Raw genomic sequence first — 27,082 nt, forward strand, 5'->3', positions numbered from 1 at the left:
GGCGCGGGGGGAACGGGGGGCGCCGCAGCGAAGGCAGAGCCGCGTTGCTCCGGGGCTGCAGGAGGGGATGCACGGCCTGTTGATGCGTGGGAGCTGCGGGCGCTGCCGTGGGCGACGCGGGGCCGGCGTGGTGCGAGGCTGCTCGCAACAGCGTGAAGAGGGGGAAAGGAAGGAAGAGGGTTGGCTCTTTCTGCAAGATGGTGCTGCTTCCTGATGGTGCCTGGGAAGGAAGGCCGGTCAGGAAATAAAGGCATGACCGGCTGAGCCAGTGTACAGGAACGGCAAAACAAAAGGCACGGGTGATGGAGAAGATGCGTTTCATCAGTCAACTAAATTAACATTTTGTTGCTTTCAGACCTTACTCTGTTTTTTAATTATTTTTTTCTTAAAGATGTTGGGGAAGTTGTATTTTATATTAGTGAAGAAACACGAGCTGCCTTAATTTTCTTCACCAATAGCGATCTTGGAAGTTTCTCATTCATCGTAACCTCACTCGCTGCTCTGGGGTTCCATGGCTGCTCTGACATACCCTGCTCTGACCACAGCTGTTGGCTCACTTCCCCATTCTTTCTGGACTAAGCTTGATGGCCGTATGCATCGGGAAAACAAGATGATCATGAAGATGTGCTTAACTTTTCAGAAAGAGGCAAGAAGTTGACCCCGCGAAACCATGAAGCACTTCAGCTGCAGGAAGAAATGCTTCCCAAGAGGCAGCAGCTCCTCCAGTTGGTGGTGCTGCTCTCTGCACTCCAAGTCATAGATACTTGGCCTGTGGATTTGAACTGTTTATGTATCTCAGGTCCCTGTCTACACCCCACACTCCTCCCCCTTCTTACATTATTTTTTGCAGCAAAAACGGTTCCATTGTCCAAATTACCACAGGCTCCTGCAGTCTCCAGGTATGCACCCTAAACAGGGTTTGTCTGTCCCAGGATGAAGAAGGGACTAAAAAAAGGGAACGTGCTTTTATAGAGGTTGAAGTACATGACTGCACTAAGATGCAGATCATCTGCTCTGCTCTTTTTTTTTTCCAAATAGTCCTAGTGCCATTTTGAGAAAATCTCCAGTTAAAAAGAAACCTTCTACCTTCTCTACTACAAAGCAAAACTGACGAGAAACGTAGAAATGAAAAAAAAATGATTAATTAGCAACTGTGATGTGTAGGAACTAAGATAACTAGTAGCTTTCAGAACAGCGGACCAGTGGCAAGCAAAGGACAGAATATGAACCCCATGTCACTACCCCCATTGGAAACTACACAGTTTCTCTGCAAAAACCCAAATGGATGCTTTCTTGACCCTAGTCAGTAAAGCGATTGAAGAGCACCTTTTTTAATTACTCTGATTTTTCCATTTGCATTTGTCACATAATACTGCTGTGCTGCCCACGCTTCCCTGTAAACCTCTCTTTTCCTCGAGCTTCTCAGGAGACCCCTGAACAAGCTGCAAGCAAGAGCGGGCATCCTGGTTGGGTAGCATTTATTTTGACACATTACTAACTGCCCAAGCATACCCACTCTCAGGTGTTTTGTTTTTCTTTAGCAGAGGTGTTCATAACTAAAGTATTTGTACCCATGCAAAAACATTCAGTGTTTCTCTAATCTCTGAGCTTGCCTTTCTCAGGCCTCTTGGAGCTTCTGGACTTGCTTTTGTAATGGTGAAAGGCTACTCCAGTTTGTGACTGTTTTCTGTGACCCATGTCCTTGTAAAAAATAGCTTGAAAAGAACAAGTCACACCTTTAAACAAGCATTAGTGCAGCAGAACTGGGAGACAGGCACAAGGAAACTTTCCAGAGGTGAGCTAGTATAGAAAGAGAAACCAATCACAGGTGCCAGAGGACATGGTCATGTTTTGACCTACCTGCTTCATAACTGGAAGCCATGCCTTCTTTGGAGCTCCTGGTTTAAATAAAGACTGAATACCAGCTGACAAGCTTGTCAGCATCTGGCCTCATTGTGAGGTAGCATCTCCCAATTCTCAATTTTCTGCTCTATTTTAGGAAATAAAAAATACAGTTTGGAACTGTGACCTTGAAAGTGTTGCCATTCCCTGATCTAGATTTTGTCCCCCAAGGCAGGATCAGTTTTCCCTAAGCTGCTCACACCATTGTCCAGTTTATTCTTTGTCTCCAGCAGTCGGGATATTTTCCTAGTCTCCACTGTCCTTACAGTCAAGTTTTTCCCACCCAACAGTAGTTAATTACTCAACACGGGCGGTGGGAGAACCAAAGCAGCACCACCTACCAAGTGAAGCTGGTAGAGGCATGCCTTTCTCTTCTGCCTTTTGTTATCTTTAGGGTGGGGTGGGCCACACATCTCCCAGCCCTGAGGACATCTTGCTGCTCTTCCTTCTTGCTTCACTAGTCCTGTTGCCTCCCTCGTTCTCAGGTCATCTTAATAGTGGATGTCTGCTACTTGCTGCTCCTCATCAGCAATTGCTGCTTCCCACAAAGCTGTTCACACTGTTAGCCTGGCTTGCCTCCTGTCACTCAGCGGTCCAGTTTCCTCCACCTTTAGTACTGCCCATGTGCTGGAGCACTGCCAGGATTGCTTGCTGAGCAGGACTACAGATTCCTTCCCTAGACAAACCCCAGGAGTGCTTTTGTGGTTAGATTGTTGCTGGGTTCACTCCAACAGGCATCTACCACACTAGGTTTCTTAAACCCTCCATCAAGCATCATTGTACAGCACGATTCTGTCACACAAGATGCATACCTCACTGCAAAGCAAAGGATGTCCAACTGTAAAACAAGTAAAATACGAGGTATTTTGAGGCTGGTCTCATCTTCCAGGAGTATAGGAAATATGAATTCATACAGCTTTTTAAAAGCTATGCAGCCCCATGGACCAGGCCACTAGCATTCTCTGGGCTGTCCTAGACCCATGTCAGTCACAACTGCAAGAAGCTACCTCACAGCTTCCAGGAGATACATATTCCTTCTGAAGAACTGAAGCAGCCTGTTCTATATGGGATGAGCCATACAGGATGAGCACAGGGTGGCAGTGGGTCCGTATGTACCAAACTGACCCAGAGGACAGGGACATTACTCACAAATTATATGCGTAGCCTACACTACCAACTTTTAAACTGTTTTGGTTCCTTCACCCTCCTAGGGAACCATGACCAGAGTAGCAATTAAGAGGTAACATGCAAGAACTCAAAATTTCAGAAAGCCACACAAAATGACCAACCAGTTACACCCATCCCTGAAATAAACCAACAAACCCCCCCCCCCAAACAAAACAAACAAAAACCCCCACCACCCTAAAACAGGTGTGCTGAATGAGTTGGTGCTCAAGCACAGAGCAGACCTTTCCTTTCCACTCCCTTAAGCTCAGCTTCATTGCAGAAATACCCTTTCATGACTTCAAAAGTTTCTGCCCTGTATCAGCTTTTCTGTACTCAAATGATGTTGAGCATTAGATAAATTAATGAGATAGAACCACTGTTTATCAAGCTGAAACAAACATTTCCAGAACAGACCACCTGTTCTTCAGCAAACCTTCAACAAATCAGATTTCAGGGCTTCGCTATCTCTGCTTTAATCTTATGCGCTTGACAGAGAAAGATAATATTCCAAGGTACAAGCATAACATTCCTGAAAAGCTGCAATTATATCTAAGTGGGCCAACTGTGAAATATTCTGCTCATCTTCCATACAGGAATGACTGATCAATCACTCAGGAATAAAGTTTGTTGTTGCTATCTTAAGGTTGTATCATAAGACCACCCCATTTTGACACAGAATTATGCATGGAGCCATTTTATGCATTTCAGGAAACATTTACAGTATCTCAATATAGTTCTAGATTTCTATGTGGCAAACATGGTAAGTTTGTTTACAATGAGATATGTCCAAAAGATGAGTAATTTGAACTTAGACCTGATATTCAATCAGGCAATCTAAGTCTATGTCAACAAAGAGGCACAGAACACTAATACTCAGATGAGGCTCCTATTTCTCTTTCCCCAGTTCTCCTTGAGCCTAGCCAAGGCATGACTGAAGCAGAATTTATTTCTGAAAGAAGCGACAGAGATGAGGCAACCAGTAAGATATCTAGATATTTGCTTTCCTTTTTGGACATGGTACCAAAAGGACTCTTCACCCAACTCCTTTAGAAAGTAATCAGGAAAATTCTTTCTTTTGAGACACACAAACCATCAGTGTTTCCTACTCTCCTAACTGGAATTTTCCAGAGAAGTACAACTAGCCACAGCAATTTAGTTTGACCAAATCTTTACTCATCACAGCTGTAATGCTTGGTGTAATAGTTTCAAGGGCTAAGAGACATCATGAAAATCATACAGAAGTCTCTACCACAGTCTGTCATAGTTACCTTTTTTTCCCCCTGAAACACAGATGGTACACAACATGTGAAATAAGCATCTTTCAAAAGCAAAATGAGGCATTCAGGAGAGAAGCTTGTATATCAAGCAGAAACTATGAGATAGGTCAGTGGATAGAGTCAGATTTCTCTTCCAAGTACAGTTAAGAAAAATTGTTTTAGTGAGGCACCTGAAAAAGAATGGTCTAAGCTAGTAGATTGTTAAAAGGTACCATAAAGATGTTTAATTACTTCTGTGTTTTGAATACAAAATATTTAAATACACTAACAAAGCAGTTTCAAGTTTATTTTCTGTTACAGATCGATTTTATTAAAAAACTATTTTATTTATATGGCAGCATTTTCCTCTGCATTTGTCGCTGTTTCTCAATAAATTTTGAAACCATTCAAGGAAAGACAGAATTGCCATAGATTCCTGTAACCTTTATGAAGCATCAGTGCTTGGAGAGAAATCCCTGCATCCTGTGAGCAGGAACTCAAGTATGATGAACCCTACCCTGTCCTAACTGTATATACTGTATATTCCAGGTAAGTCCAAACTGCGTTTTGACAAACCCAGCAGGTGCCAGGGAAAACACAGGAGGGAACTGAGGCTACTGTGGTAGAGGAAAGAGCTATAAAGAACACAAATCCATCCAAAGCTTTGTTTTACTAGTTGGAGGACAGCTTTCACTTTAATTACCATTTTAAACCTATATAACATGCATTTTCTAACCATTTTGTGGGTATCAAAGTTATTTCAGATTACTAACACTGGTCTAAAGAGTTAATATACCTTTAATAGTGTTGGTTTTAGCAGATAAACCTCAAGATTATTTTTTAAGTGTTTATCAGAGTAGACTACAGTCTATGAATGAGCCTTCTCCTTTACAATTAGAGAATGGGCTTCTACAGGGCTTATCCGGCTACATATAATGTTTTAAAGAACAAAACACCTGCATTGAAGATCACATTCAAATCACTGTTTTAAAAAATATAACGATATGTTAAAGAGACTAGCAACTTATTCCAATGTAAACGCAACATATAAAGTAGTGAAGTTCCAAATACACATCCAGTCTGTCATATCTAGTTTTGTGCAAATTAATTTACTTAAAATAATTTCCAATGTAGCATCGTGTCAAGTAATATCCAAAGTTACAGAACTTTTCACATCTGCTTGAAATTAGACTTCCCAGTTTTACCAAATTTATTATTGATTTAAAACACACACCAAAAAATGTAGAAAATTGCTGCAACAGCAGTTAGAAAAAGAAGGGATGACAACTGTCAGTCTTCAAATATAACTTAAGTTATGCCCTTTCTTACTGTCAACTTTTAATCAAATTTGTAAATAAATACAAGAACTAACACAAATAAAAGTTACCACTATAAGAAAATACATGATATGCTGCAATTTGGAATAAAATATACACTATTGGCTGTATCATTTGGAATATGTATTTGACTGCTTAAAACAATTTGATGCTAAACAGTTAAACCTTTTTTTTGTGTAAAGGACTACACTTTTACTCACTGTTAGATGTGGGTTTTGTGATTAATTTTATACTAGTACACTAAACTCCTAAATGTGAAAATGACTCAAGTCATTTAGTGAAAGAAGATACCATAGGCACCATAATATATCTATCTTTTTTTTTTTTTTAAACAAAATCTGGTGATGAACCAGCAGTAACAAAATAGGATGAAAATTAAAAGGCACATTCAGGCAAAAAATAATCAACACATGTTGCATGATGCTGTATTTTAAAAAAATAATTTATGCTCTGAATAATTGATTGGGTCAGGAACAAACATTCTGGCATATTCTCACCCGTCAGAGAGAAAGTAAGTTTTGTAAAAGTTGTGCAATTCAAATGATAAAGTTGCCTTTTAATATTGAATTTTGTTTTGCTTGAAGGTCAGCGTAAGCCTTATAACCAAGTGCACATTAAGACGACTGACTGCTCAAAACCTGTTGTTTTCTGACTGCATAGAAATACAATGACCAATGAAGGTATTCTTTGCAAAATGATGTATTCTTGTATATGTGCAAATCTGATCAAGTACTTGAGCGTCTTTCAGGTCTTGGAACACATTTCATAATTGCAGCTCTCCACAGGGCAGGGGCAAGTAAAAGGCTTAGAGTAGTCACACTCAGAATAAGAAGATAGACCTGAAAATTGCAAACAAAAGCCATTAATTCTCTTAATTGCATGCTAAACTAAGTGACTAGAAGTTTGAGGAGATCTCTCTGGACAGTATTTTCAGGAGGCTTCAGCTGTCTTCCTATCCAACTACATATATAGCTAGAAAAGCTGACACAATCTAACCAATCAAAAAATAATCTGAAGCATACTCAATCTAATTCTCTGTTTACCTGGTTTGAAGACACAATTGCAAAAACAACATTATGAGCTTATGGGAAAAAAATATTTACACATATATTAAATATTTACATTTTGAAAGCACAATGTTTGGTAAAAGGTCAAAAGTCAAATACCACTTTATAAGAAAAAAGCAGAACAACAAGAAAATAAACCAACCCAAGCTATTCTAGTTTAATGATATAATGGAAAAGATCACTACTATTTCTTATGCTAAAAAAGCACACAAAAATAATTTTCAGTCATACTGCATATCATCTGAGGAAAGATCTTAACTATGTAGTCTGAATTAGTCTTATGAAACAGCAGCAGGAAGTAGTTTTGAGGTCTCAGAAGAATTCTTTTTGAAAATTTCAGAGCTTTATGAACACACAGAGTAAGTTATAAGGTGAGAGCTGTCACAAAAAAAAAAAGTAAGTTAAAGCCTAAAGGCCTCCAAGCGTAGTGGGTGGTCCCCTAAACTGGTTCTGTGATCATGTATGGGTATCTTGAAACGCTATACAAACATACAATATTTATAACTCCTAATTATATGCAGGAGTGAACATGAAAATGAATCACCTTTACCTATACAAGTGAACAGCACTGTGTAAGTTTTTCACATGTGCTCTATTGGGAATTGGTTCCAGTGTTATACAGCCCACTTGCTCACACAATGAAATGTCAGCGTGCCAGCAGAGTATTCTTGTGAGCTGAGATAAAGGGGGGAAGGCAGCTGGCACTAGAAAGTGAAGTCAGTTGTATCTCTACAGCCATCATTTATTTCATTTCACAAAGCAGACTTCATCTTGAAAAAAACAATGTTCTCACAACTTCAATATAAAACTAAGTTTAAGGTTTCTATCCTAGAGGAATTTTCCATGACTACTGGAAAAGCTGGTTGTTTCATCTGCAGAGGATTTTAAATGAACGAGCTTTGCAGACAAAGATTACATGTTTGTTTGTTTGTTTAAATATCAAGACAATTTCCACTTTAATGTATTTACTCTCTAGTTCTTATTTACTGGTATTTCCTTATTCAGATACTGTACTCTGAGTTACCACTTTCTATAGCTATATCATGATTTCAAAAGCAAAGGCTTCTCAGTCTTAGTGACTTGGGTGCCACCTACAACTTACTGCTCAGAATAACGAAGTTGTAAATGAGAGCACTTAAGGTAAACCATTTATAACTAAGCCATTTAAAAGTAAAATCCAGTATTTAATATTAAAGTACAATATGAAACAAGTAAAAACCAGAACTAAGAACCCCATCAGGGACATACATGTCTCTCTTTTTATAGGCTGATTCTATTTGTTAATTGAGAGATGAACCAAAATTGCAGTGTATTGGTATTTCCAAATAAATTGTTCAGGTGCAAAAAAGCCCAAAGTTAGTAACTACAGACCAGCTTACCTCCCGAGATATGATCCCAGCTCTGCGTGCTCTGCTTCCCAGAACAAAAGAGAATTCACTGACTTGTGCCAGTCCTGCTGAGACAATCCACTTGATATACTGGCTGGTCTTTGGAAGAATTAGAGAAAGGACAAGCACTGCCAAGACAAACTGTAAAAAGATTTTCTGGTTGTTGTGGATTTGTTTTTAAATAAAAGAAGTACAATAAATAAAACAGTACAATCACTGTAAGATACATAGCATCAAATACAGTAATTCTGGATTTAAACTACTGGTCTTCTGTATTAATGTCAAAAAGGGAAATATGTATATTGCACAGTTAAAGCAGTATTGTATTTATTATAACAAAACCACTTGATAACTTTGTCACAAATCCAAGCCAGAGAAATAGAAGTTATCCATGCATAACTTACTTTCAATATTAAATACAAACTTAAAAAAATCTAAGAACATTGTATCAAACCTATTCTAATTGGTAAGATTCCTCCAAATACACACTTAGACTAAATATGAAATATTCTCTGTTACATTAGATATTCAGTTCTTGCACAGTTTTTGTTAGGACAAACAGTGCAAAGATTATTTAGGCTATTCAAGGATAAAAAAGAGAAAATACCTTCATTATGACCACAGACAATGTAAGGAATAGTAAGACTGTGAGTTCATATATGACAAATGTCGGGAAAACATGAAGTCCTAGGAGGAAAGAAAACAATATTTCAAAGGTTAAGGCCACTATCTTATTATGATAACTTTCTGAGTTAATAATAGATTTAATTGCAAGACCGTATTCTCAAAACCAAACAAAAAGCCCTAACATACCTACTGACACTACCTACTTGATCACTACAGCACTTGCATTTCCCAACAATTTTTCCTTTGGAGGGGTTTAGGACAAACAACATTCCCAACTAAATTAAATTGTATATGGCCAGTGCATGAGCACTTCAATTTATAAACTCTTCCTTCCACACCAGCCAACAATCCAGAATCTGAACTAAAACACACCTCTAATGAAAGCCATAAGAATACTGCAGGAAAAAAATAAAAGTCTAGTGTTCTGCACAGTGACTGTAAAATACACTGTGCTAGCCATTTAACATTTCTGTATGACATGGTAAAGGACTATCAGTGTGGGAGGAACATGATATTCAGTATTTGCACAGACCATAGCTACAACAGAAAATGTAACTTCTAATCACATGACCCTCACTTGTGAACACTGAAAGTCACCTGAACTGGAAAAGTCACTTAGACTGGAATCAGGTAAAGTCATATACCCCTAAGCATAGTCTAATAATTAAGGAAATTTATCAAACCCCATTGCTATGATGTTGCTGGGGTTTTTTTGTTTTGTTCTGTTTTGGTTTGGGCTTTTTTTTAGTGGGGAAGAGAAGTGTATGTATATTTTATTATTATTATTATTATTATTATTATAAGACCTGGAGTCAGTGAGGAAGAATCTTACAGCTTGAATAAGTCCATTTTTTCCTCCTAGGATATGAAGAACTTGTGCAAGCAAACAACTATGTTTGGGGCTCATTCCTTTTTCATAAAAGGTCTTAAAAAGAGGAACCAAATTAGTGGTGGTGTTCCTGATAAATCCATAATAGTTGGCAGTTCTCCAACCTAATTATTTCTGGTGAAGGACAAGAGTTTGCTTTCTAAAGCATAAGGCATGTAAATTGATGCTGTAACTTATTATTTGAATGAAAGACAAGTTTTCACTCATTTTCCCTGCCCCACAACAATCCAGAGCCAGAACAACTGTAAAGAACCAAGAGTCATCTTCTTTTCTTGAGTGCCCAGAAGTTACTTGCAGTAACTTCACAATGTTTCATCCATGTGCACATTCCATTGTCGATGGAAATGTACTTCAAATACATCAGAGATTTTTATACAAGTACTACCCAGTCAGCAGGTACACACCCTGTTTTATTTCTTAATTCCCTTCCAAGTACAGAACTGCAAATGCAGAAGACTATCAGGATAAGGGGAGAAATGGCAGAATGAAACATCATGCAAAAAAAAAGAAATCCAAATGTGCACACAGATGTACATGGGGGGATAAGTAGCTTTTTTTTCCCTCCCTTTTTTTTTCCTCCTCTGTGTATCATGGGCATATTCACCTTTAGGCTGGTCTCAGAAGTATACATGGAAAGCAAGTAGAGAAATACAGCCTGTAACAATGTCATGTTTGGTAAAAGGGCCAACTCTTCCACATCTGGAATTGAAGATTTCAGGGGGAGGGTATAAATATAGCCTAGTGCTCTCTCCACTACTGGTGGAGCCAACTTCTCAGTTCTGGAGCAGACAGACAGTCTGAAGTCCATTTGAACTGTTGCCTGACATGGAGATTATTACCATATTCCAAAGAGCTGAGGCAGATTTCTATAGCAACCCCATGGAGGTAAGCATCTGCAAGGTGAAGCAAGCCTAAACTTGTTACATACACTACTCTGAGCAAACAAATAAACATCCCAGCAGACAGGCATGTTTTGGGGGAAATAAATCCTACCACAGTGGATTTCACAGTCATTACAGACCTTTGCCCCAGCCCTAGATGAAAACTTAGGATAAGGCTAGAAGTCATATCAGACTGCTATACAAGCACATGAAGCTTTCCCAACAACAGAAATGTTATGAGATTAACATAATAGACAGAAAGTGCATGAACACGGGCATTTATTTCAATGGTTTTAATAAGACTTTATGACTAAGTTCAAGAGTCACTATGGATGGAAGAAACACTTCAAATAATTCAAGAATTTCAGCACCATCATCAGGTGGCATGTCCTGCCACCAATAACTAGCATATCACTTAGGTACATTTTCAGAGAGCTGAGCATAAGCCACTCAACTTCAATTCTAAGCAGGGTTCTGGAACAGGTGGAATGGAGGCCTTGGGGTGAAGGTGATCTTGCGTCAATGTCAAGCCAAAAAGCACAGTTCACTCATGTATGTGCATGCAAAATGTTGCACATTCTTTTTATAAGTGCTTTTTTTTTCATAAGTAAACTTCCTCCCCCGATTAGACCACCAACTTGCTGGATAGCCACTTAGCAGCACAGGAAGACTCAAAAGTCATGACCACATCCTGGGAGTTCCAGCATCAAGAACAGGGATCTTGGAGATCCTTGACAGCAAACAGGATTACAGAGACCAGAACTCTGTTGGTCAAATATGAGCAAGAAAAATTAATTTTGACATATCCTCAAGATGGGACATAACTCAGGAAACTCACCTTAGTGATGGATTGGGATGCTGTATCTACTAAGAATCTTATTGAATCCAGGATCATAGCCAGCAAATGCAGTAACTGCTATAGCCTCAGCTAGATTAAGTAGCAGAGGGCAAACCCAATATTTATCTCAATTTCTCTGCCAAAGAGAGTCTTCTTGATTTTAATGTCAGTTCTTAGAGCTTGAAACCTTCAAAGTTCATTGTTTTCCAAGCAGGGTAACAAAGCAGTATAACTGGATGGATAAGGAAAAGGTGAAGTATGTGACCTAATGAATTCCAGTTGGAATCTTCCTTTGATGTCTCTCAAATTCAACAGAAATGTCAAGAGGCTCATCAGAGAAACAGCGGGTGTGTGTTAGTTTTGGACAATGGTAGTGCTGACCGTGGCAGCATCACCTGCCATCTGAGGAAAAAAGACTGCACTGCTAAAGAGTTTTTAGCACCTCATGTTCAAGGTCCAACACTGACCACAAGATTTACCCAAAATGGAACACTAAGCCTAGCAAGTGAGTGCATCCGTACAGCACACTGAGGACACACAACTTTGTCAGGCAGCATAAATAATCTGCCTCCTCACCAGTGGCAGGTAGGACCCTGATGCCCAATTTGAAACTCCATAAGCCTTGAAGACTGACAAGGAGATATTGGAGCCTTTTAAAACAAGTCTATACAAAGATGCCTTCCACCCTTCTAAAAACCAATAAAAACATAATCACATTATGCAGAGGAAAGGGAAGGTTCTGAGCACTGGGTACCAAAACAGAAATAAGGGATAACGTTCTCAAAATGTGGCTCTGAGGGTTTGGTCTAGTTGTTCTCTCAAAAATATTAGTGAGGACAGAGACTAAAAGGAACTTGCTAACCTCAGCAGGTAGCACAGACAGCCAGAATACTTGAAGAACACACACAGACCTAAATTAATGTACAGATGGAGAGTAATTCAAAGTGCTGCTGTTAATGCCTAACTGTAAAGGTGTATTATTCCCACAAATGCACCCATGCATGGATTTGAAAGCAGGGGCATTACACAGGTCAAGCAAAGGGCAGGGCCACTCATATATATATTACATGAACACATACTGTTGAGCTCAGCATTTAGGAACCAGAAGGATTTCTGTAGCAAGAACAGAAAAACAGGCAATTAATGAAGCAAAATAAGAACTGACTTTTCCACATGACATGTTCACAGTCACCTTTCAATTAAGTTAAATTTTTCTATTTAGTCCTTTCTTCTAAAAAGAACAGAAATTTTATTACTGCAGTTGTGTCCCATCCTACCTCAGGATCTCAAGTGTTTCTTCTCTCTATAATAGGGTACTTGCTGCCCATAGCAACAAGCCTTCTCTTTAGGCAGGGGGAAGAATCTGTCCCTGGGGTCCTTACATAATTTCACATAGCAAATACCTCTCTGTTTATAGATACATGTCATTTGCATGCATATATATACAAGAGTAAGGAAAGAGTACTTCCTTACTATATTTCTTTTTTTTAAAGTTTAAGGAATATTTTTTATCCTACTCATGTTTTCTTTACAACATCACATCACTCCTTTTTAAAGCTTACTTTCTTGCCACCCCACAAAACTTTCTGTTAACCACAAAATTGGAAAGTAATTGAAAGTAAAGGGGAAAGGGCGGGATAATGTTTATTTGGGAGGGAGGGGTTTTTTGTTCGGGTTTTTTTGTAGGGTTTTAGTTTTGGTTTGGTTTGGTTTTTTACAAGCAAGCATTGTAATAAGACCAATTTTCTGTACAAGCAATACAAACTTGTAAGGCAATTTTCTTTTCATTCCCTTCTTGCAGTTCTAGTGGTAACAACAGCTAAAAAGATTTTTCTTTTATTTTTAATTCTGTAACAGAACTACTAAAATAGTTTCTTTACAGTATAACATAGGCTATATGGGGTGCTGTCAGCATGCCATCCAAGGTCTTGCTATTTTCTTGTACTCTACCAAAGCTTTATCTCTAGTCTTTTAATTTATGCAGTCACAGGAGCGTAGGACAGTATTCTTGTTCAGTCCTTTGTAAAATTAACTTTGGGTTTATAATTACTTGTCATGCTTTGTATCCCTGATAACACTATCTGTTTCATCACCATCTTTACTGAAACACATAAACAACGTGCCCCTGAGCATTTAGGAAATACTAACCCAACCTTGTCAGTTACATGGACTCAAGAGTTCTACCACACCTCACCACTTTCTTCCCTTTATTAAAAAATAAGTTACCCAAGTAAACGTATCTATTACTAAGCAATCTGACTGATCAGCACAAGTTACTACGATGGGTTGGGTAAAATAAAAATAAAGATTGGCAGGCATAACTATATCATTCTTCTTCTAGCAACCAGCAGAAACAGCTTTACTTTGTCATGAAACAAGGAGTATCAAATGGGTATATGAAGAAAGACATTAAAATTATGCTAATAAGACTTCACCATTACCTGACCAAAGATAAAAAGAACAATAGAAAACTAAAAAAATAAATCCAGAAGAAAATCCAAGAAGACCAAGTATCGTCTTGAAGAAAAAAAACAAACCACAAGAATTTCTGAGTAAGCATGAGGTTAGAGTTGTGCAAAGGGCCACATTCAAGCCTCTATTTTAGACCTTGCAGTGCCCCCAAAGTAGGACATGCATCTCCTATACAATCCACAGGGAGAGGCAAGTGCTTCCACAGGGCCTGTCTCCTCATTCACTGTACCTAAGCACTTCAATAACATGTTTTGTTTCCTTTAGAGAAAGAGCACTGGGGCATGGATAGACAGATAGAGGATGCAGCACTTCAAAATTTAAGGTACCAATAGCCTGGAAGTATTCTCAGAGTTAACTTGTTTTGGGTAACAAGCATGATTAATTAAGTCTCCTTGTCTTAGGCATCAATGCTGCATTTCAGTTAGTATTGAGGTACTCCGAGATACATCTTGTTCAATTATGTTTTTTCCCTGTGTTGAGAACAGACAGATCATATTTTCCTAACTAAAGAAACAAAATGCTGTAGAAAAAGATCTGTTTCCATTATCATATCCTTCTAAAGAAAATCAAGCTACAAGAACCTGAAATCTATGCTACCAACTGAAAATAGTAATAATTTTTAGTATAAATTACAAATACAGCCACTGCGAAGACAGAAGAAATTTTTTAAAAAACAACAAACACAAACCAACACCCAAACAAAATCCTTTTTCCTTTAAAATGTTTAGTTACACATTTTAAATAGTGCGGATTTAGAGTTAACAATTAAAAACTGACATTAAAACAAGAATTGAGAGTACAACATGCACGTTGCTGATGAAAATGAATGTCACATTTAAAAATACTAGCAAAGGTGAACCGATACTGTGGTCAGTTAACAGTTTATTATTTAACAAAATAAAAGTAATCTCCTTCCCCCAATTTGCAGACACCATTTTTTTCCCCTCCCCCACATTTGTAGGTTAATTCTATTTTTAAAATAAGTTTTCTTAGAACTTACCTATGGATGCAAAGAAAATGATGGCAAGGAAGTCACGTATTGGTTCAATACAGGACATAATCTCCTCAGTAACCATGTGACCCTGAGAAGAGATCAGAGCTCCAGCTAAGAAGCATCCCAGCTCCATTGAAACATCCAACAGCTCTGTGATCTGTCAAGGAATAACAGAGAATCTGTTTCTGTTCTCTAAGCGTCAGTGACTTATACACCATTTCACAGTGAAATTAGAAAACTGTACATTCTGAATGTAGGAAATTACTGTCTTTATGCAAGTTCAACAACAAATAGAATTCAGTGTATTTAAATCAGTGTTTTGCAGTATTGTAGTTATACAAAAGACTCACAAAACCAGTTTCCCCTCCATGTTACCTCCTTCCCCACAAAAACAAATTTCTTAATCTACATGGTAATGCTTTGTGTCATTCTTAAGGATAGCATCTGATTTCACAAAACAGAGAAAGACTATAACAGCTCTGGAGTCATGATTGCATAATAGGTTGAGGCTGTGAAATAAAGCAGTAAGAACAGCATATTTTCCAGCTGTCTCACAAGGGGAAAAAATAAAAATCATAGCTTATAATTTGGAAGAATAGTCTCAATTTAGCAGAAGTCCCAGGCATAAATTACATTTTATTATTGTAAATTGGACTTAAATGCGCCTCTGTGCTTTATTGAATAGGGAGGCATTTAAGCATGTGAAATAAACTGCTGAAATGAAGCACAATATCTGCTTGAAAGTATTCAGACTGCTTCATTCTTTTTCATTATTTGATCGTGGTACTAGAAGGAAGAGATCAAACACATGTAAAGAGACTGAACTAAAAACAAAACAACTGCTTAAGGCAATGCACAGAACATTCAAAAAAACAACACTTCTAGTCGGTATAAAGCACATTTTAAAATAATTACTTCAAAACCCTACAGCTCCCCTTACTGAGAGAGGGCAATGCTACTAATAGAACATTTACAATTGAAGACTTATTTCCATACTCATTTGGATTAAGCAGCAATACACCATAATACATTTATGGACAACATTCGTCCTATCATCAACAGGGTTTCACTGTAAGACGTGATACAAAAACTCAAGTGACTTGAAATTAGTGGAAGAGAACAAAAGACACAATAAACATGTCTCCACGCTGTGCATAAAATGCTACCTAAAAATAACCCCCAGACTTCTGTGCATTGAAGTATTAATGTTTGAATACTTATCATAACTCAATTTGTGCTAAGTCTGTAATTTATTGCAATACAACTAAGAAAACTAATTGGTTCCATTAACTAATGTAAATAGTTGCTGATCAGGCAAAAACCAACAAAACAACATTATAATGTTACTCTCAATTGAAAAGGAATTTCAGTGCTTTTCCCCAAAATTTGAAATTGTATGAGGGAAGAAGGAAATGTATGTAAAAGGCTTTAAAATCACCAAAAGATGAGCAAGATAAAGGAAACAGTTATGAAGAGGAAACCTTTAAATTCTTCTCAGTCACACAGTACACAACCTCTTGAGAATAAATGAGATCCAATATAGCCTCTTCAAATAAAGTTGGAATTATATTTACTCTTCAGCTACAATCCCCCCACACTTAAGTGTTATCAGTTATAACAGAGCTCCAGATCAAAACTTTTATAGCTAATATTTTAAGTATTGTTAATGGTTAGGTTACCATGTAAGAAGGAATTTAGCATCTCTTGTATTGGAAATTGCATGATACTGTGCTGTTGTGGGAATCACTTAAGTGTGAAAGAAGCATGCTTGTTCCAAAAGCATCAGGCATAACTGGAACACCCGATGTCTGTCTGAGTTTGCTTCCACATAAAAACTGAATTCCACTCCTTCATTCTACAGCAAGTACAAGCTCAAGGGCCTGGCAGATAAAAAGGCAGATTTTGCCATTTCTTTTCTACTCTCTTAGGTATGAGACAGCTTCATATGTACAAAATCTAGAGGTTGCTCTACACACAGAGAAGTGTGAAGTGGATGAGAGGGCAAGAAAAAAACCCTAAAAATTACATTAATTTCTTAACCCCATTCCCTCTCCCCAGTATGTTCTTCAGATTTCTATCTAGATCTATACAGAGACTTATTTTACTCTTCTCATCTTGGTCTCTGATTGTCCAATAATATTACCAATAACTGGATATATTTCCTCAACTTAATCTGCATCATCAGGATTTATGATATATAATGAGTGGGACACACATACACTGGAAGGGATTTGTTTTAGTGGCAGGAAAGCATTCTCAGCAAAGTTTCTCATATAAGCAAAATTTGGAAAGTATTTTGCATTTTCTGTTTCCTTTCTGTTTACATCATCTTTTATGTTTTACCTTTATTAAACAGGGCTCTAACAATTACTAATCCCAGAGCTCTGCACTGTCCCTTTCTCAACCCCTACATTGCAGAAAGCTTTTTCAGTCAAAATTAAAAGAAAAGTTTTGTCAATTTACATGTTCTTCCCAGTACAATTTTGTTTTCCATTGTATTCAAAGGTTCCATTTTACTCTAATTCAGAAAGGATTGCTTTGCTTTTACTAGAATATTGGATTTTTATGTTCAAATGTTCTACTACAGCAATAAATAAAGAAATAAACATTACTGCTGTAACATGTACCAGATGAATTTCAACCATTTGTTCAGCAGCTGTTTTGCCTATATTCTCTAATACTGTGTATCTTACTGCTACTCTTTAATAATCAGAGAAGCTTAATGAGCATAGTAAGCCAGTAAAATTAAAGAAATCCCTGATGGAAATCAATGCATTAGAATTTCAGGCTTTAATAACTTAAATCTACCCAAGAGTAAAGAGGTGATTTCTAAGCTTGCAAAGTAAAACCTCAGTGGAAACAGAACCAATTTTTAGTGCGCCTTGTAAAACCTCCATCTCAACTGCTTTTTATTAAATAATTAACTAGAATATTTGAGATTACAGTTCTTCCTTAATCTTCTCCTTTTAACTGATACAAGAGAGTTCATAAGCAGGTTATGAGCCCTGGAGGAGTACTCCAAGCAAACAAGGAATGAGATTCCTAATACAGTGCAGGAAAAGGATGTAAATTTTCATATATAAAGTACTACAATAATATAGCTATATTTTCTTTTCATCTTTTTGGTATATATAGCAAGCTGGCAATTTCCCTCCGTTTGCTGTCATCATTCCAGGTCAAGCACAATGCAAACTGGAAGCCACTTCCTTCTCACTCTGCCATGGAATATGCACAGTCCTATAAGCATGTAAATGTTACTGCTATCCTTCTTGTCAGGTCAGATTTTTATTTATTTTTTTTCAATTCCTTAATAACATTCAGCAATTTGGTTTCAAAACAAAAGTAACTACTTTCATCCTGCAGACATCCAGTACAGCAATTCATTATTACTTGGCTCTCGTGAGACCAGACCTCAAGTACTGTGTCCAAATCTGGAGCCCTCAGCACAAGGAGGACATGGAGCTCATGAAGAAAGTCCAGAGAGGGGCCATGAAGATGATCTGAGGGCTGGAGCACCATAAGGGGCCTACAGAAAAGCTGGGGAGGGTCTTTTTACAAGAGCTTGTAGCAAGAGGACAAGGGGTAATGGATCAAAACAGGAAGAGGGGAAATTTAGGTTAGAAAGTAGGAGGAAATTCTTTACTGTGAGGGTGGTGAGACACTGGAGCAGATTGCTCAAGGAAGTTGTGGAATGCCCATCTCTGGAAGTGTTCAAGACCAGTTTGGATAGGGCCCTGAGCAACCTGATTGACTAGGAGGTGTCCCTGCCCATGCAGGGGGGTTGGATCTAGATGATCTTTACAGTCCCTTCCAACTCAAACCATTTGTGATTCTACAATAGCTTTTAACACAATTTTCCTTGTAATAATATCTCTGTAGATACTGAACATGAAAAAGCAACCTTACACCAGTGAATGCTCTGCTGACTTACAACATGCTCATTGTGGTATATATCTCAACCTAGAATTACCAGTTTGGCATCAATCCTAAATGGTCATATTTAAAACCATAAACTAGATTTGCTTATTATGTTGTTATTCAGACGAAGAGTTTTCAAAAGAAACAAAAAAAGCAGTATCTGCATAACTCATATCTTGAAAAGTTGTTGAAAGTGTGAGAATGATCTACTGAACCTTTGTTACTGCTGACAAAGTACGTCTGAATGATGCAAAACTGTCTCTCGAAGTCAGCTAGACGTTAGAGGATGGGCAGTTGACATGATCCCACCCCAATCTGCCCAACTAGTTGAGGGAAAAAGTAAGAGGGCATTTCAGTTACTTGTTTTCCAGAAGCTTTGTTTGTTGACCTGTTCAACTGGACAACCAAATGCTTTTTGTTTTGTTTCCATTACAGTTTTTTTTAAAGTCTTTTTTTTTGGTGCTGAAACCACAACTTGCTGCACTATTATTATTAATGTATCCATGTCAGTGAGTATCAAGGATCTCAACTGGCTTACATGCAGTATCCTTTGTACTGTTCCCTTTGATACATTATTTATCAAATTCAAAAGGAAATTGTTTTTCACCTAAAGTACACAAAATATTTGCTCCTTCACAAGTGCTTCCCATGCTGAAGAAGCCTTCAGTTTTTGCAGTGTGAATCCAACACAAACATGTTTTCCCTCTGGTTTGCATACACACATTTATCATGTAAAGTCATGTAGATAAACTCCTTGTATATTTGATATGTGATTTGGGCACGATATACCCAATTCAATCAGCTCGGTCTATGTACGTCCTGTTTTAATGAAAGTAAAAGTTCTTCTAGATACCATAATATTTTATGCAACTTTGGTGGTTTGCTTGTTGCTTTTTATTGAAGTTGTTTTACAAACGTTACCTCTGCATGTTAGAAAGTAAAAAGGAGAAAACAAAGCAGTTACTTCCTTGGCTTATTAGTACACATCTGGAATGTGAATAGCTGTTTAGAGGGATGGCATTTTTAACCTATACAACAGAAAGCAACAAATTGTAAAGCTGTGCTTTGCCTTCCTGAAGGAGGTCAGCTTTCCCTGTTGGACCTGTAATAATTAAGCAAATATCCCAGGAAAAAAAAAATAAATCATGCACAGAAACTTTTTGGGATAATTTTTCTCAGAAAACCTCAGAGGATATAACAATAACATCCAGAATAACTGAGTTTCAAACCCACAACAGTATCAGCAACTGTCACATTCTGTTCTCCAACATAACAGTTTTTCGGAGAACTGAAAGCATGAGATAGTAACAAATAGAAGCAAGATTCAGAGGAAAAATTAACAAAACTCAAGAGATATATAAAAAAAGTTTATTAACTTTAAGGCATTTCTCTGGTTTTTCAACTTCACACCAAACTGTTCATCTCCCACAGAAAAAATAAAATTATTTTATAATAAAAAACATGTTGAGAATTTGCTATTGGAAATAAACTTGTGAGCACATGTCACAATCAGCCATTATCAGTAACTCAAAATCCATCCTAAATTATTTTCAAATGCATGAAATAGCCCTAAGTTAAAACTGGATTAATGACTCATTGACTGCCTGTATTAGAAGTTACTAGCAGAAGTTCATCTGATTGACATTCAAATTTTATCTCTTACTCATCTATGCTGTAATGCCTGAATGATCTGTACATTTGGGATTTGTTTTAAAACATTTTAAAACCAAGTCATTAACTACAGAGGTTCATAGATGTGCAGAAACACTAAGTGCAGTGGCTTTTGTGATACTGATGCAGTAAACTACCACATGCAGCAGAATGTTTTATTAAGTTAAAAGATTACCGTTAACATAAGGAAGATGAATGCAGTTATTCCTAGAATGAGGATTTCCTTATTCCCTTTGCTCTCCGCATGCAACTTGCGATAATACGGTCCTATGAGATAAGTCTTTATAACAAGACATGTAAGAAAAACAGCAGCCAGAGAAAAGAGTATTTGGCCAATCAGTATCAGTATTCTCAGTATTTCCTTGAAAATGCTGAAAGAGAAGAACAAACAAAACATTTCTTTCAAGTGCTCTCATGCATCCCAACCAGTTCTCCTTTAGTGAAAAGATCTAATTCCACAGATGTTCAAAACTGACTGGCTACAGAAATATATTTAGATACATTACTAAACAAGATGAATACTAAATCTGCTGAGTGACCAGCAGCCTCTTTTACTGCCTAGAATTTACTTCCAAGTTGATTAAACAATATTTTTGTTGATTGATCTTCAAGGTAAGCCAACAGGCTTAATACTATTACATAGTCCTTAACAAAAATAATGTCTCTAAAAAATAAAAGTAACTGAAGAAATTAACTTGTTTTTTAACAATAACAAACATTTCACTACAAATTTTAAGTACTGGACAGAACTAGGGCAGCTAGAACAGAAATAATATCCTCACACAACATGACAGATACAAATATAGTAAAGGAAACTTGCAGAACAGAGTATTTTTAAAGGAACTGACATTAACTGTATCTCTCTCATTCATATTGGCTATCTACTATTGGAAGGGAGTGGGAGGAAGATAGATACAATAATTATTTTTTTTTACCTGGAATATGTGCTTACTCCTGCTTGAATAAGTGTAGGCATGACAGCTATAAATAAACCAAGCTGTACATCCTGCATCACCAACATGCCAAGTAATACACTGCTGTAGTCAATATCCCCTGTACACCAACAAAGCAGTCATGGAAACAGTGATCAGAATTGGTGAAAGCTTGCAGTGCTCAGAAACATCTTCATCAAATAGAAGCTAAGTATAGTTCTCAATGGGGTGGGGCCATACAAAACATTTTGGGTTTTCTTCCCCACTAGTATATAAATTTATATATACATATATATATACTAAAACTATAACTTTTTATATGAAGTTTCTGCTACGCAATAAAACCACAGACTTTGCTTTGCAGTTAAGCACTAGTTATGCATTTACTGAAACTCCTTTACTGAAAACATGCAGTCTTATTCTAAAGGCATTTGTAAGAGCCAGCATGTGTAAAACATACCATTTTAATTTAGGCATAAAATATTCATACTCTAGGGGGTGGGGAGAACTTTAATGCAGTACGTATGAGGGAGGTTTAAGTGGAAGAAAGCAGGATGGCCGAACTTCTGAAAGGAAGCATTTAGAAGCATTTAAGAAGGTAGAAATATGGCACTTGAAGGTACTTATGTGAAGAGCTGTTGGCTATGAAAGACTACATGAGCTGGTCTTAGTTCGCTGAAGAAGGATGTGAATTATTTAAGTTAGCCTTTCTGCCCTGATGACAGACTGCTAGTAATGGTGCAACCTGGTAACCTCTTAAAAAGCACAAGGATTCCAGACAATTTTTATGATGAAGAGTACTAATTTGGGCTACAATGTCTTTCTCCAAAGAGGACTAGCTATGTAAATACAGGTACACCTCATCACAAGAATATGCACAACACTGGCCAGCGTAAAACGAGGATGACAACTTAACAGGCTAAACGGTTGTTTTTGTTTTGTTTCATTTTTTAAACTATTTTCTCATGTGATATTACTAACTCAACGTCTTTCACCCTTTATTGCAGATATTACAGTAGTCCAGATTTGAAAATAATACTTACCTTCTTTATCTCCTCGAACACTACCTGCAAGAAATCTGGACACCAGTGGTGTGCTTGATAAAGACAAACAAGTGGAGATGAAGACACTCTGTGTTGGTCTAATTTGGAGCAAGTGTCCCCATAGTAAACCAAAGGCAATCATCAGAACTGTCATGTAGCATGGTCCTTGCAAAGATATCTTCCATACCTTGGGAAGACAACAAGTTCTTATGATAAAGTCTGATGATGCTTTTCCCACTGATAAGTTGCAATGATTTTCAGCGCAAATAAGCGGCTAAAGAGGCATCATTTGGGGCTGCAGTGCTGGGCTACAGAAGTAATGGGCTGTCATCCTATACATCCTAAAACTCTGAATTTACTATGCCTAGTAGGTAATATTCTATGCCAGAAGGCTCATTATCAGAAATTAGGTACAATTCCTAGAGCTCACAGACCAGTTAAGGACCAAAGGTCCAGTATGGGTGGAAATATATTCAAATCATCAAATGGAAAACCAGTTATTTGACATGATTCCAAGATGAGGGAAAAATGGAAGTGGCAAAGACTATAAATATACCAGCAGCCCACTCTACGCTAGTGCACGCACAATTCTGAAGTAGCAATTTATATTTACAGTTATGAACTCTTGAATTATTGACATTTATCTTTGACTTCAGATGGACTAGAAATAACAGATGTAGCTGAATGCTCATAAATTTCAACAGATTTCAATTAAGCTTTTATAATCTCATGAACTTACTACCATCAGTTTAGGAACAAATCACATAATGCAACTCTTTGCACATGTACAGTCTTCACGTATTTTGCAGCAGTATTTTGTGTTTTCCATTATTAAAATTCTAGTTGGTTTACACAGTAACTTTTTTTTAATTAAGACCAAAAGAAACTTGCACCTTTTTAATGAATCCTGATGGCCATATTATGAAATATTCCAGATGGTGCTAACATACTTGTAGTATTAGTTTATTAGGCAGTACAGCATGTATGGATACAGTACGTAACAAACTGATTTTTTTTATAACAGGACTGGTAGATGTTACTGGACACTTCATAACAGCAACTGCATGTTACTGCATGTTAAAATAATGCAGAGATGGATTGCTGTAAGTCATGTGACATTTTTCTAGTAATAAAAAAAAATGCTCTACTAAGATGAAGAGGAAAAGGGTTTTTTTGAGACACCAAATAATGCATTCTGTTCTTTCCAAAGAGTTAAAGAGAAGCAAATGTTCTGTTTGTCTTTTAAAAAACATACAATGTTATACCAGTGTATTATAGGGAGAATGTAAAAAAAAAAAGTAGAACTGGTAACTTAAACATTGGTGATTAAGTCATGTAATGCAGATGTTTTACACAAAAGTACCTTTCTTAATCTTTCAGGAGAAAATTCCAGACCAACTAGAAAGAGAGTGAAGAATACACCAAACTCTCCTAACGTCTCCACCTGTACAATAGACTTGACAAAAAATAGAAAAAAAAATAAAAATCAGTGCACATGTATTTATAATATGTTAAGTCTATTTGCAAAACAATTTTATTCCTTATGTTTCTATAGGTAGTTCACTTGCTGGCCATATGACACCAGAAATCCCCTCAGCATCTTTAGGGTTCAAATATTATTCCCCTCACCTGGCTGCTACTAGGTAATTTTTTGGATGGTCACCCAAAATGCATGTGTGTTGACCTAAGATTGTTTGTGGAAAATAAACAGGTTACGTTTTATGCACATGCTATTAAACCTCCTAAAGCTTGCATTCCAGAAGTTACTTCTGTCCAGTTATTTGATTAGCCTATTGGTATAATCACTCTGCTAGACTGTAGTTGCTGTTCAACTCTCTCGCACAGACTCCATGCATCCATCTCTCAAACCAGTACAACTACCAGCCTTTCCACTTCTGAGACAAGAGTGCAAGAGCAAGAAAAGTTGTTGTCTTCCTTGTCACAGCAGAAAAACCTAACATTTCTTTTCTACATATTTATAGTTCAAAGCAGAAGAGGACAGGGTCTATCATCAATCATAGGAAAGTGGAGATGGAACCTATCTTCCCTGCCAGATTAGAACCTGTCTTCCTCTTCAGTTCCTACGATATTGAAATTCTTACTTGAAATACAGAAGAGACAAAAGGTGGGAGTACACATGAGAAGCCTAGTCAGCATGAACTTTATCCAGATGACTAACCTTTAGTCACAGCTCCACAAGAAACAGGCAGCTCACTCAAAAACTGTCCTAAAGAAACCTCCTTCATCTCTATTATGACAACACAATCTTCCCTAGTTTAAGTCAACAAAAATTCATTGTTGGATATCCTTCTAATGCTAAGCTTACAAACTTGCTTCTCAGTCTAAGTGGTCAAGCTTTCCGGACCTTCTCCACTCAGAAGTTATGTAACGACATGAAGGTTACTATTTAATCTCAATTTAAACTATGATATTTTGAAAGTGTAGTATTTATAGCCTTCCCTTCCCATAAGAGATCCTACAATTTCTACTCATTCTAACTTACTTTTGAGCCCGACAATAACTTTCAACAGAAGACCACATAAGAGCAAAGGTCACAAAGACAGAAAATTCCAAACAGTTACATAGATATCAATGTAATAGACAAACGTAACTTAACCAGACATTACCATGCAACTTTAACATGTGTTCTGTTTTGCCTTCTGGCTAAACAATCTGTTAATGCACACCAGACCACTAATCAAAACATGTGCAATGTCTAGCCAACCACAGCCCACAGTTTCACATTGAGCCAGTAATCAGGGTACACGTGATGGAGCTAAAAAGGTTCAAGAGACTTCAGGAATGTGGGCAGGGGACTGGAAAAGAACCAGGGTGACTAGGATGGATGAAAGAGCTACAGAGATGCAAGGTAACTGTCTAGATGCTACTCAGGGAACTACTCATTTTAAATACTCCACTCCACAGCACTGACTTTCTGTAAGTTCCTGAATATTTGACGTCTTTTAAATAATTTTATTCTCAAATGTGATGCTTTAGGATTAAAGGCAAAAAGAAAAAATACCAAAATGAACAACCAAACAAAAAAAAACAACCCACAACACACAACCTTCATCTTTTAACTTTCAACAATTGCTTATGTAACAATTATATAGAAGAAGAAAACTTGAAACAAAGTGACTCAAAGACATAAAATTTTAAGGCCACATTTTGCAAAGGTCCAGGTTTGGGGATTTTTTTATTTATTTTGTATATTTGATGCTGACAATACTGTTTTATTTTAAAACTACTTCAAAAGATTTCAACAAAGGAAATCAGTCAAGAAGCAATTTACACACTTACCTTGATACTATTTAGTCCTGATGGTCCTAAGAGTACTCCACAGATGATATACCCAAACATGGTTGGCAATCCTATTGTTGTGCACAGCCAGCCACATGGCAAAGACAACATTCCTATTGTCACAATATCCTAAACGTTTAATATTTATGAAAGCATTAATATAAAGGACACACAAATTTGTGATGAAATTAAAGACTATTATCTTTCAGAAGACAAACTCTACAGATCCTTTTTGGTTTTGTAAAAAAAATAAGAAAATAAATCAAATTATTCTTCATGAAGCACAAATAATATAAAAAACCCTCACGTCTATGTATCTTCCATCATCTCTTCTTTCATCAAAAGAGATGAAAAGATAAACTCCAGTGATAACACACTAGTGGCTTATCAGTTACAGCAGTATCTTGCTCTAACACTGCACAGTCAGAGAGCATGCTGCCTCAAATGTGTGACAAGTTAAATAAAACCAGAAGGGATTCATGCAGTCTTGGGAAAACTACACTAGGAGTAGGGAACCCACTGGCCAGATCACTAGTAGCCAGGGGAATCATGAATGTTAGAGTAACTTCAGGAGGAACAAATGCTGAAATTATATTCAATACAATCAAACAGTACTGGCATGCAAACTAGTGGGACTAAATTTTACCAAAACAAATGACAAGAATGTCTCTAAAATTATCACCTTTATGAAATGATGGTCAGCACGAGGAATGGTTGAATCTCTGGGCTTGGTAAGGATATACTGATTGTTCTGGGAATCAATGAGCATACTAAGACCTAAGTCATCCTCTACTTCTCTTTTTGAAGCATTTATTTTGGAATTGGCTTCATCTTCTTCCACTCTTAAAACAGCTTCAAAGTTTACACCTCTTACCTGTAAGAAAAGGAAAGCCAGTAACAAAACAACAGGAGGTCAGTGAAGAGAAAGACTATTAGCTGTGCTTGAAGTTGCTCCAGAATTTGTTGACTCTAAGTACACTGCCATTTCTTCTTAGACAAGTCTTTCAGTCTCTTTATCAAAACTTGATGTGCATAACTGAAAAGGTTATAATTTGCTTCCCATTTAAAAAATCTGAGATTTTACAGACCTCTTTTGCCAAGTTGTCCAATCAAAAAAAATAATAAATAAAATAAACAGGGTTTCAAAGCTGTAAAATTCCAATTCAGTATTTTCAATTGCATCTAATATGAATGTTTAATTAAAGCTTTATCATATTTAGAACACAAAAGGTTCAATTGAAATGTAACATTTTATTCCCTTGAACCAAACCAATTAGAAATTACCAAGTGATAATTCAGTTCACAAAAATCTAAAATAATTACTGCATTCCAAGTCAAGGAGAAAAAACATTGTGATGTAAACTTGAAGGAGAGAGAATTAAAAATGTTTCTACCTCTTT

At 37.1% G+C, this 27,082-nt stretch overlaps 1 protein-coding gene across 1 annotated transcript in view; it reads right to left on the bottom strand.

Annotated features, from left to right (window-relative positions):
• Window positions 1–6,075: 6,075 nt before the first annotated feature.
• TMCO3 (transmembrane and coiled-coil domains 3) overlaps window positions 6,076–27,082 on the bottom strand; it is a 29,440-nt gene continuing 8,433 nt past the window's right edge. The window contains exons 3-12 of the mRNA XM_009997911.1: window positions 26,365–26,556; window positions 25,683–25,811; window positions 23,746–23,838; window positions 22,383–22,569; window positions 21,343–21,460; window positions 20,583–20,778; window positions 14,825–14,975; window positions 8,725–8,804; window positions 8,109–8,258; window positions 6,076–6,501 (exon numbers count right to left, since the gene is read on the bottom strand). Coding sequence (XP_009996213.1) covers window positions 6,388–6,501; window positions 8,109–8,258; window positions 8,725–8,804; window positions 14,825–14,975; window positions 20,583–20,778; window positions 21,343–21,460; window positions 22,383–22,569; window positions 23,746–23,838; window positions 25,683–25,811; window positions 26,365–26,556 — 1,410 coding nt within the window. The 3' untranslated portion in view covers window positions 6,076–6,387. The remainder of the gene's footprint in view (window positions 6,502–8,108; window positions 8,259–8,724; window positions 8,805–14,824; window positions 14,976–20,582; window positions 20,779–21,342; window positions 21,461–22,382; window positions 22,570–23,745; window positions 23,839–25,682; window positions 25,812–26,364; window positions 26,557–27,082) is intronic.

Source organism: Chaetura pelagica, unplaced genomic scaffold (genome assembly GCF_000747805.2).
Source record: "Chaetura pelagica isolate M959 unplaced genomic scaffold, ChaPel_1.0 scaffold123, whole genome shotgun sequence".
In the NCBI taxonomy this organism is placed as follows: domain Eukaryota; kingdom Metazoa; phylum Chordata; class Aves; order Apodiformes; family Apodidae; genus Chaetura; species Chaetura pelagica.